General features: G+C 30.1%; 2 protein-coding genes across 2 annotated transcripts; both read right to left on the reverse strand.

Annotated features, from left to right (window-relative positions):
* Nucleotides 1-492: 492 nt before the first annotated feature.
* LOC135949063 (facilitated trehalose transporter Tret1-like) lies at nucleotides 493-7058 on the reverse strand. The gene is made up of 6 exons (XM_065498521.1): nucleotides 6923-7058; nucleotides 6614-6840; nucleotides 6430-6560; nucleotides 1305-1654; nucleotides 832-1235; nucleotides 493-766 (listed from the first exon to the last, which is right to left on the reverse strand). The coding sequence occupies exons 1-6, from the start codon at nucleotides 7011-7013 to the stop codon at nucleotides 569-571; spliced, it is 1401 nt and encodes a 466-aa protein (XP_065354593.1). The 5' UTR covers nucleotides 7014-7058; the 3' UTR covers nucleotides 493-568.
* A 181-nt stretch (nucleotides 7059-7239) lies between these two features.
* On the reverse strand, nucleotides 7240-12096 carry LOC135964155 (facilitated trehalose transporter Tret1-like). The gene is made up of 8 exons (XM_065516256.1): nucleotides 12006-12096; nucleotides 11285-11514; nucleotides 10919-11049; nucleotides 10501-10862; nucleotides 10018-10430; nucleotides 9753-9946; nucleotides 7745-7773; nucleotides 7240-7268 (listed from the first exon to the last, which is right to left on the reverse strand). The coding sequence occupies exons 1-8, from the start codon at nucleotides 12094-12096 to the stop codon at nucleotides 7240-7242; spliced, it is 1479 nt and encodes a 492-aa protein (XP_065372328.1).
* Between the last annotated feature and the right edge of the window lie 220 nt (nucleotides 12097-12316).

Here is a 12316-nt window from a genome sequence, read left to right on the forward strand (position 1 = left end):
TCTTAAAAGTTTTTGTTTGACGACTAAAATTCCTTTGTTGTTTCATTATGATTAAATGTCGGAAAATGTAGCAAAGCAAAACTTGGCAACTTTGGCAGCTCGACATGTCGCCATGAGTTGCTACCTGACTTTAATTTTTTAATATTTGAGTGTTTCAAAGTGTTAAATATAAAATTCCGTTATTATTATTTTTAAATGGTTGACTTGAAAAAAGGACTTTTTGCCTCAAACCCTGTCATTGGCCCCATCGTGCATTCCATTGAAATTTTATCATTTTTGAACTTTTAAGAAAAAATTAATTTTTTAAAGAAATACAAAGTAATTAAATGTAAATAAATCATTTACAAAAAGAATAACCTCAATTTATTTAGAATATTCTTAAGTAACTAAAAAAACCAATTTCAACCCAGTTCTTAAAAAAACAATATTTTAACAGCTATTTTTCTACAAAGCTAAATAAACAGCCTAAAATATGGTTTATTTTTCATCACATTTTTGTTGTTGGGGAAATCGCTCACCAGTTCTTATACAAGATTGTATTCTAGTAAAATCTCTTCTCCGTTTACATCTATTTATCCATAGATATTCCTTTAGTTTCCTTCAGATACATCAACATATATAGACAACCAGAAATAGCTACACCACTACAGGAGAATAACAGGGTGGCTAAACCATAATTTTCCATTATGAGAGGAAATACTTTCAAGGCCACAAAAATCGTTATACTTGCGAAGCACATACATATAGTGTTGGCAGGAGCACGTATCTAAAAAAAAATAATTATAAATTATAAACATCAAAACGGAATAATAAACGAAATAAAATCTCTACCTTAGCCGGAAAAAGTTCCACTATTAACAGACCTGTCACCGAAATGTTGGCCATTAAAATGACAAATACCATGATAACTACAGGCAGCCAATTGTATTTCAACTTCAATTCATCAGAGGCATATTGGATATACAAGGCAAAACTAAAAAGCCCCACAGCCATGCCACTCGATGACACCAGCATTAACAACTTACGACCAAAACGATCCACCGTTAAGATGATGAAACATGTGCCAGCTATTTGAGCAAGACCCGTGATAATGGTACAGGTATTAGGATTCATATCGGTACCAGCATGAGAAAATATTTCGGACATGTAGAAGAGAAAAGCCATGTAGCCAGAAAATTGACTTAAAGCCAATATTATAAAAGCGGTTAGAAATGCTTTCAAAGATTTCCAACTAACTAAAATTAAATATGAAAAATAAGTTAAAAACAATTTATCAACGTATTGTTTTTATACATTAGACATACCAAAATCTTTAAATGTTACTTTATCCGCTTGACTATGGATCGATAAAATATTTTGTTTGAGTTCCTCAAATCCGCCATCTACGTTCAACTCTTGCTGCTCGGCTGAAGTCTTCAGCTGGGGTAAATTCTTATAAAATCTAAATGATTTGTGGGCTTTATCTATATGTTGTTTTCTTAGTAAATATTGTGGTGTTTCCGGTAATCTTGAGATTGTTAGTAAATATAGGATGGGAAATATAACAATGATACAGGGATTGAGATAATAATCCAGATGTGATGAAAATATAAAGCCCACCATAATACCAAAACTAAAAAATAATCCCAATAATGAGGCCAAAGTTCCACGTATACTAAAAATAGAAAAAATTTTGTAGAAAAACTAAAATTTAATTAAGGAACACATAAAAGTAAGTCACAAATTTGGTATTATAAAGAAGCCGCGGAGGAAGCAAAAGTTATACTACCTATTCGAATTTGTTGAAATTTGCTACACTAGTTCTCTATGGTAATGCAGATTTTTTTTTTTTTGGATTTTATGTAAGAAATTAGCTGACCCGACAATCTTTGTTTTGCCTTCAAATTTCATTTATGTACATTCGAGTGACAATCAATTGTATGGAAAAAAATTTTTGTTTTTTGAAGAGTGCCGGGTGGAATATTGTGACACTAGGCCTAAAGGTTAAGTGCTGAAATATATGCAAAATTTTACTATTTATATGAAATAAATAGATGAAACTCGTTAACATTTTGCATTGTATTCTAGAAATATGTAGATTTATTTATATTAATAAATAAAATTTTGGAAAGTAACCCTGTATCTCCTCTGGGTCATAATTACCCAAAAACTGTATTATCGCCAAAATTCGGAAAAAATGCATATTTTTCAGTTTTTGTAAAATTTTGCTACTAAATAAATAATTTTGCAATTGAATGCAAAAGAATCGAAATGTGTACGTAATTATCGTTGTAATGAGATATAAATGACAAAAGTTGGTAAAAAAATGTTAAATTTATAACAAATTTGCCAGACCATTAACGTGTTTCAGGCCTCTTGAACAAGAAATTTAGGAAAAAAATTTACATATTTCGAGAAAAATTAAAATAAAAGCTAATTTTTATTTAAAACTAGTTAACCGCCCCGTCTTCGCCCGGTAGTTCTTCAAGTTTCTCCAACGCACATAAAACTGACTATTCTTATTTATTTGCAAATAAAATATCTAAATTTGTACTGCATACTTTAGGGAGCTTTTTTATTACAGTTGACGGGACTCAAAAAAAAGTCCGAGTTTTATCCGGAATTTCTTAATTTTTTTCTTTACAAACCTTCTCCTGAAAATTTCGAATCGAATAAAAAAAATCGGCCAATCGCTCCAGTGCTGTCATTACATACATGGACCATTTCATTTTTATATATATAGATATATCCGTATTTACTTGTGTATGAGTTTTTGTCTTCGTAGGATACCGTTAACCTATTCGCAGATATGGCCAAAAAAAATATTTTTTTAACGGCTGTTTCGAATCTTCATTTTCAAATTTTTAAAAATTTTGTTAAACAAATTTCAGAATTTTTTGATCATCACATTGGATTTATTGAGATCATAACAGGGAATAAAAATATGAAAAAATTATGTTAATACCTTTTACAGTTTTTCCGTACCTGCAATTTAAATTTTGCGATTTTCAAGAAAAACTAATTTTTTGTCCATATTTTGGCGAATGAGCCCAATTTCCTTACTGTTATAAATTTTATAACATTAAGGAATAGTAGAATAATAGAATAATATTATAGTCCTGATAATTTTAAATATGGTCTGAAAGTCTTACTAAAATCAGAAAACCTTTAAATCGTGAAGGTCAAAGGTCAAATTTTTCAATATTTGGAATTACTAATGAAAATATAGCGAAATGTTATATATTTTTGGGCCGATTTTAATGAAACTTGAGGAATATATACATTGGTGTCTAACATTTACAACAACAGTGCAAAAATGGATTGTTGTTTTTCGTGATTTTAAAAGTTGAGGGTCATTTGGACCCCAAGTGCTGCTAAGGGTTAATTTCCATTTTTGTGCTGTTATTTTAAACTATGGACTTTATGTTATATTTTCCTCAAGTTTCATTCAAATCGGCCCAAAAATATATAAGATTTCGCTATCTTTTCATTAGTAATTCCAAGTATTGAAAAATTTGACATTTAACCTTCACGATTTAAAGGTTTTCCGATTTTAGTAAGACTTTCAGACCATATTTAAAATTATCAGGACTATAATATTATGAATAAGCTCTACTTAAAATATATAACAGTAAGGAACTTGGGCCCATTCGCTAAAATATGGACAAGAAATTTTGAGTCATGATTCCACTCTACTCACTTTTTCACTACTCATTGCTGATCTCTGTTGTACACTCATCCCAAACGATCAGTTTGCATTGCTGCAAAACTTTGGCCATCACAAATGGAAATGTTGCACGTTGGATTTTTATTTAAAAAAAAATAACAAAATCGGTTCAGGCGTTCATCGATTTTAGATATGTATTAGTGCCCCGATAGACTAGACGATAGTGTGCTGGACTATCAATCTGGGGGTTGCGGGTTTGATTCCCGCCAGAGACTCTGGGTGTATCTGCAGATAAGCAAAACGCTTCGCAGTTTGTGTTTGTTTTTTTTTTTTTAAAAAATGGGAGTTGTCAATTTTTTTTCCTAAAAACTTAAATTGGATTTCTACGAACATTAAAAAAACGGTCCAGCCGTTCTCTCAACTTTCTAATCATTTTTATGATAACTAAATACATGAATTTCGAGATAAGCTTCTGCAAAGGATCATAATAATATTAATTATCCTCTTAGTCAAATAACTTTGAGAAGTTCATTTCAAATAAATGGATATGTAATACATGATACCAAAGATCCCAGAGGAGGCTCGGCAATTTGAATAAAGGCTCGAATCAAACACTACTTAATGCGTGATCTTTCCGAAGATTATCTTCAATCTACTACGATCTCACTTGAGGATTATCATCTAAACTTCATCGATATACTCACCCCCTAGACCACTAGGCCCCCGTTTACCGGCTGTTGGCGATTATAATGCTAAGCACACATTCTGGGGATCACGACTGATTACCCCTAAGGGTCGTGTTTTTTTTGAAACAATTTCTAAAATGAGTTTGAATGCGATTTCAAGCGGCCAACCTACTTACTGGCCTTCTGACCCACGAATGTTACTGATTTTAGCGTGAAATGATTCAAGTTGAATCCTTGCTGGAACTATCTTCTGATCACTGTTACTTTATTTCCCCAACTAATAATTTAGCGATGACAGGCGCAATAATGAATTGGTCGGAAAACATATCGCTAAGAATACGAGTAAACATCGATCACTCTCTTAAATATCAACTTCGATAAAAATCTCGAACTGGCAGATCAACATGCTACCCAAACCCCCCGAAAAATTTGATATAATAGAATTTAATCTGCAGGTGACGAACGGCTCTTAAATGAAAAAAAAAAACTTCGAAGAGAGTGACAATTGCACTGATCCCCTCAGCTCAAATCGAAGCTAAAAGATTTCACAAAATGAAAAATAAAAGTCAACGACCGTAAATAGAAGAAAATAGAGAATCATTACCCCCCCCCCCTATTCATATCAATAACCAAACAATAATTCAACAATCGGATATTAAATGCCTCGGAATATATCTCGATCATCGCCTTACATATATGACAAAAGTCATATAGATGCAAAGTTGAATCAAATGAAATTGAATTCAATTCAAATTAATTGGCTCATTGGCAGTTAGATTAAATTGTAAAATTCGACTTTATAACTCTATCATAAAACCGACATTTTGTTATGGGATCCAGCTGGGGCACGGCCTGAGCGTCAAATGTAGAAAAATTCCAAAGACGCCAAAACAAGTTTTTAAGAATGATCACAGTTGCCCCTGGTAAAAACTGGGATCAAGAAACATGTGGAAAATATTTAAAAAAGCTTGAAAACCACCCAAATCCACTGGCAGACCTAATCCAAAGACAAGAAGAAATAAGAGCAGCATTAACAATCTTTTCGTCCAACACTGGCTGATTTGAAATACTTATTGTTAGTTTATTAAGTAATGAAGATACAAAAAATAAATGAAAATTAGAAAAAAGCGTTAAACATTTTTTATTCAGTAATAGATTGGAATAAAAAACTTTCAAGGATATAAAACTAAAGCTGGGGTCACACATGTAAATATTTGATGAAAAAGACGTAACCACTAAATAAGATATATTGTTACACATTTGCAATAGCGATTTGAATTTAATGGTCTGTAACGACTGCCTGCAACATTCATCATGTCCATCAGTAGAAGCTTCCACTTATCAACAATATTGGTAGTATGGGGTTGATTAGCATTGTTTTTTAAATATGGAAACACTAAATGTTTAAGCAGCTAACATTGACATCGAAAGATCTAGAATTCGACTATACGAGTTTTGACCGTTAAGAACAATCTATGCTACTCACATGAAGATGTCAGTGTTTATAAATAGTGAATGCGGTTGCAGTAGTCGATGAGTCTAATTGGAAGCATCATTAAGTAAAGACATCAACAGCATTGCCAGTGTACATTATAAAGTGTGTGTGTGAATAAATAAAGAGTTGTTACAAATTTTAAACTGCTAAACTGCTTTTATTTGCAATCAAGAGTATCCTGTTAATTTAAAGGAAATAAATCACGTTTTTGAAAGGTAAAAACGTAACAATATTTTAATTATATTATTTTTTTTCAAAAATTCCTTCTACAAATTAAATATTTATATTATTTTTTTCTGGAGTAAATATTTGCCATGTTTGACCCTATAATAAGTTTTGAAAAATTGGACAAATATTAATTATTAACAGTTTTAATTAAGGTATTTTTCACACATCTATTAAAAAATATTAACTTTGAACCTATACAAACTAAAGCGAATTTCAAAATTCTGGAGAACTTTAAATTTTGTATGGCCATGGAAAACATGTATACCAAATATTGTGGAATTCAGAATCGTAAATTTTCAGAAATTATTTTTTTGTTTGATAGAAAATTTTTGTTTCGTCGCGCCTATTACATTATTTATGTAGAATTTTCTTACCTTGGATCTGCAATTTCACTTATGAATATTGGTATAACCAGATATAAGGCACCATCTGTGATGCCATGTAGAAATCTTGCCACATATAGATAGATATAACTTTTGGAGAAAAATATTAAAATCCAAGCCATCTATAAAAGGAAAGTAGTTAATTTAAAATATATTTTTATTTAGATTAACTTACTATATATGGCAATGCCATTAAATACAAACACCATTTTCGTCCAATTCGATTTAATATCAAACCAAATGAATCACCTGCCAGAGAGCCTAAACCAAATAGTGAACCTATCCAAGAGACCTGATCAACTGACACTACGAAGTTTGTGGGTGAATCGTTGGATTGCAGCTTCAGCAATGTAGGCGAGCTCCAACCAATTGCGATGCCATGAGAAAATGATATAAACTGAACTGAAAAGTCATAATATGTAGTTAATAAATAATATGAAAACTAAGATATTTTTAAATAACAGGTAACATCTGGACCACTCACCTGTTATGGCAGCCAATAATTGATTACGATATCTGCGATTCAGCACAGAACTCTTTTGATGTTTGGCTTCGACTTGATCATTTGAAAACATACTTCTTTTACCCAAAAATTAAATTTTTTAAAATCTTTACATTCAAAACCTTTAACTTTCATACTACAATATGGAATGATAAGAAAAATTACAATACACAAAATTAGATTAGGAAAAACACTAAAATTTTGATAAAATTTTTAGAATCTAGATTAGGAACAGACATACATATATAGGAAATAAAAATAATAATAAACTTTTTTAGTCTTCGTTCACACGTCTAGACTTATCTAACGGCGGCATCATTATCACTCTCTAATATTTAAAAAATATGAGCAATTTGTAATCATAAAGTAATTCGTAAATGTTTGGTAACAGCTGTAATGTAAACCAATCATGAAAATTGTTCGTATAGTCTATTTTTTTATATAAAAACATGCATATCGAGGGCTTATATACAAAAAGAGCTATCCGCAGAAACAAGACAATTACCAGAAGAGCAAAAAAACAGTTTATTTAATTCATTATTAAAGATTTACAGCCATATGCATAAACATTTGCAAAAGGTTTATAAACCAATTATAGGAAAATTTTCATAAAATTGTATTCATAAACGATTAATAGCTTAAAATACCTTTATTAAACAATTGTTAAATGTAAAAATTTTATAGTAGGTTCGACCCTACTTTAAACCTACTTTAAGGAATTATTTTTATCTTAAAAAAGAGGATTTTAAAGATAAATTTGGAATAATAGATGATACTATTGCAATTGCTAAACATAAGTTCCACTCCGCTGGCGATTAAGTTCCATTTTAATAGTATATGATTTTGTTTGATATTCCTCCGGCAGTGAACTATATGAGATTCACAAGTGAGTTTGATTGGCATTTTTGTCATTTACTTTTAACCTGCAACGCCATATAGTAATAAAATGTGTAAACATTGTGGAAGAAGGTCCACAGAATCTAATATACCCACTCCGAAATTAAAACTATGTGTTTCCACATAGAAATTCATTAAATTTTGTTAAAATTTAACAAAATGTCAATAAAAATAAATTAATAAAACAAATTATAAAACAGTGATGTTTATTTTATCACAGAATATTCGTCATTCGAATACTTTTAATAATAATTGAAATAAACTTATAAAAAAGTTTGTACATTAATACATTTTAGCTTAATATAAATTTACTAGAATCAGATATATATTTTTTATCTAAAAATTAGTTGCTATCTTCAAAAGTGTATTATTACTAAACACAATCAATGAAAAAATTAAAATTAACGAATATTTTATCCTAATTGAAAGCAACACTAACAACGAAAAAGGGGAAATAAATGAGAAGCATTGCCAGCTTAGACAAAAATCAGTACATTAGTAATTGTGCCTTTAACAAACGTTTATGAATACAATGGTTTTTAAAGCTAAAGTGTTCGTTAACAAAATTGTGTTTTATATCTACAATAAGGTTTTTTTATGCATATAGCCGTTAACCATTCCATCTTCTACAATATGTTAAAAATATATTTCCTAAATCTTGCAAACAAAAATTAATTATTAAAACCAATTATATGCGAATTTATGGTAGTTAGCACTTTTTGTCTTCATATATCATCTATGTTGTGAATTTTAAAATGATCAGATAGCTTTTTTTATTTGAAAAAAAAATATATATGCTGAAGTGAACTAAGGTTAGTTCTATTTGCACTAATGTTAGTTCTATTGGAAAAAAAGTTAGATTTTGCAAAAAAAAAAGTTACAAAATATTTATTTTGATAGATATCCCACTTAGCGACCAAAAGGGACTTCAAGGAAAATATCTAAGCTTTTGTTTGAGCTAAAAAAAATTAAAAAGGGTCCATTTTGAAAAAAGTCAACAAAGTTTTTGATTTTGCAAAAACAAGTAAAAAATTTTATGTTTTGAGTTACAAAATATTTATTTTGATAGATATCCCACTCGCATCCCACTAAGCGACCAAATAGGACTTCAAGGAAAATATATAAGCTTTATTTTAAGGAAAAAAGAAGAACCATTTTGAAAAAAAATCAAAAAAGTTTTTGATTTCTGAAAAAAAATTTAATTTTTTTTTTTTTTTTTGAAAATATTTTTTTCGAAAGATTAAAGAAAGAGCTATCTAAACTATTTGGGACACATTTTGCTAAGAACAATAGGTAATAAGTTAAAAAGAACAATAGGTAATAAGAAAAAAACCCTTCTTGGCCAAAATGTGCCTGCGTTACTACCCAATTAGAGTGTCAAAAAACCGACAAATTTAAAAAACCGGTTTCCGGTTTAACCGAAAAAGTTTGTTTTTGAAAAAACTGGTTTTGATTATTGTCTTTTAAAAAAACAGGTTCAACGGTTTCGGTTTTTGTATTTTTATTTAATATGAAAAAGGTCTCTTAAATTTATTTTTATTTGTGGACGCTAATAGGAAATATGTCAAGAATTGTGTACTAAATCTTCGAAAATTTTGCATTTTTGGATTCACAAGACTCAGGATAATTTTTTACTTTCAATGGCAAACAATAAATTCCTGTATTAATTATATTCATTTATTTTGTTATAAAATCGTTTCACATTTAAACAAAATAACGTAGAAACTAAAATTAATAATCCTTTTTAGTTTAACTTGTATATCGATAGTCTATATTATTACAAATTAAAAAAGAAGAGTCAATATCTATGTACATAATCTATCACATTCTTATAACTATGTTTAAAATAATATAATTTAAAATAGTGTTATAAACTTAAAATTATTATTAGAAATCCTCTACAAATCCTTTTCATTTATGCATGGATTTTCCTTTAGTTTCCATTAAAAACTGCAAGAGATAGAACCAACCTAAAATGCAGACACTGCCGCAGCAATATAAAACAGTGGCTAAGCCATAACTTTTCAATAAAATTGGAAATATTTTCAGGGAAACAAAAACCATTGAACTCATAGAGGCCATGCATATAGTGGTGGCGGGGGCACGTATCTACAAGATAAGTAACACATAAAATGGAAATATAATTTTGGAATAATAGTTAAACTAAAATGTATACATACCTTGGTGGGTAAAGTTTCTACTATAATAGTAAATACCAGACATGTCACGCCTACGCTGGCAATTAAAATAATGAATGTCATGATAACTAAGGGCAACCAACTAAATGACAATTTCAATTCTACAGAGGTATATTGTATATAAAGTCCAAAGCCTATAAGACCCACAGCCATGCCACTCGATGACACCAACATTAACAGCTTTCGACCATAATGATCCACCAATATCACGCTGATAAAAGTACCCGTTATCTGAGCTACACCCATAATAATGGTGCAGGTATTGGGATGCATAACTGTACCGGCTTGAGCAAATATTTCCGACATGTAGTTGAGGAAAGCAAAACTACCAGAAAGTTGATTTAATGCCATCAGCATAAAGGCGGTGAAAAATGCTTTAAGGGAATTACAATTGACTAAAATAAATAGTAATAATGAGAATTTGTTCCAACTATATCTAGTTATTATAACATTTTTGAAACATACCAAAGTCTTGTAATGTTAATTTCTCCGATTTACTATTAATTGATATTAAATTGTGTTCAAGTTGCTCAAATTCAGCATTTGCATTTAACTGCTGTTGTTCATCCGATGTTGCTTCAATGTTCTCGAGCTTTTTTATATTCTTGTAAAACTTAAAAGCTTCACGAGCTTTATCTATTTGTTGTTTTCTTAGTAAATATTGTGGTGTTTCCGGAAATTGTGTTACAGCTACCAAATAGATGATGGGAAATATAATAATAAGACAGGGATTTAGATAATAATCCAGATGTGAGGAAAATATAAAGCCCAGCATTATGCCAAAACTTAAAAACAACATTGCCATCGATGATAAAGCTCCATGTATACTAAGATTTAATAAAAGCTAATTAGTAAAAGGACTAAAAATATATGAATTTCTTACCTTGCATCAGAAATTTCACTAATAAAAATCGGCACAACTACAAACATTCCACCACCAGTCGTTCCTGTTAGAAATCTGGCCACATACAGATAAATGTATGATTTAGAGAAAAATATTAAAATCCAAGCGGTCTACAAAGAGATATTGGTAACCTCATACATAATTTTTAGCAATACAAATAATATCAAGAAGGTTGGCTACCAATTTCAAATGGTTAAAAGGTAACAGCAATTTAAATAAATTTTCCAAAGTAAAAATATATGTATTACATTTTAACTGCTCAATAAAATCAATTATGGAAAGCAATTATTATGTATTTTAATAATGGGAACCAACCTTGCTAAATATTTAACTAATTTAATTTACCATATTTGGCATAACTATTAAGTACATGCACCATTTTCGTCCAATTCTATTTAATAGGAAACCAAATACGATATTCCCAGTGAGTGAGCCTAAACCGAATAGTGAACCGATCCAGGAGACCTGCTCAACTGATACAACGAAATTTGTGGGTGAATTGTCGGACTGCAGGTGGCGCAGCGTCGGCGAGGTCCAACCAACTGCTATGCCATGAACAAATGCTATAAATTGAACTATAAAGGACAAATAAAACAGAGCTCTATTATTATTTAAGATTTTTAATAATTATTACAAACTAGTTGACCCGCCCGGCTTTGCCCGATAGTATTTACTAATGTTAGTTCTTCAAATTTCTCCAACCCATATACACCTGCCTGGTCTTATTTATTTGCAAATAAAATATCTAAATTTGTACTGCATACTTTAGGGAGCTTTTTTATTACAGTTGACTAGACTGAAAAACAAAAAAAATTCGAGTTTTACCCGGATTTTTTTTTTCTTTACAAACCATCTCCTGATTTCGAATCGAATAAAAAAAAATCAGCCAAATCGGTCCAGCCGTTCTCTCGTGATGCCATTACATACATGGACCATTTCATTTTTATATACATACATATATACATATAGATTTACTCCCTCTTTTTCTTTATTAAATTGCTCAATAAATACATGTCTTTTTATACTGTAGATTTTTTCATGTTATGCTACACCTAACTAGGCTCACCTGTTATGGCAGCCAATAATTGCTTTCGATAGCGGCGATTCAGCACAGAAAGCCTGCAATGTTTTATTTTATCCTGCTCACTTGAAAACATGTTTAAGGAAACAATAACTGTTTAAGACCTTCAATTTTAAAACTGTTAACTTTCAAATTAAATAGTTGAATGATGCAAAAAGTTACGAAAAATTTAATTAATAAACAAAACATTTTGATAAAATTATTTTGGCATTTTAGATTAAAGAAGAAATTGGTATTAAAAACAAACTTATCTTGCGAAAACATCTTTATCAATCACAATTATCACTTCACAAGTT

The sequence above is a fragment of the Calliphora vicina genome, chromosome 1, assembly GCF_958450345.1.
Source record: "Calliphora vicina chromosome 1, idCalVici1.1, whole genome shotgun sequence".
NCBI classification, from domain to species: Eukaryota; Metazoa; Arthropoda; class Insecta; order Diptera; family Calliphoridae; genus Calliphora; species Calliphora vicina.

Bases quoted from the DNA above. Each gene is read 5' to 3' on its own strand.
- LOC135949063 (XM_065498521.1), bottom strand. From the start codon at position 7,013: ATGTTTTCAAATGATCAAGTCGAAGCCAAACATCAAAAGAGTTCTGTG. The intron at 1,655-6,429 runs GTAAGAAAATTC...TTCTATTTTTAG, and splicing joins AGTGAAATTGCAGATCCAAG to TATACGTGGAACTTTGGCCT. The intron at 1,236-1,304 runs GTATGTCTAATG...ATTTAATTTTAG, and splicing joins AGTAACATTTAAAGATTTTG to TTAGTTGGAAATCTTTGAAA.
- LOC135964155 (XM_065516256.1), bottom strand. From the start codon at position 12,096: ATGTTTTCAAGTGAGCAGGATAAAATAAAACATTGCAGGCTTTCTGTG. The intron at 11,050-11,284 runs GTAAATTAAATT...ATCTCTTTGTAG, and splicing joins TAATAGTTATGCCAAATATG to ACCGCTTGGATTTTAATATT. The intron at 7,269-7,744 runs GTGGAACTTATG...TTTAAATATTAG, and splicing joins GGAACTTAATCGCCAGCGGA to AGAGTGATAATGATGCCGCC.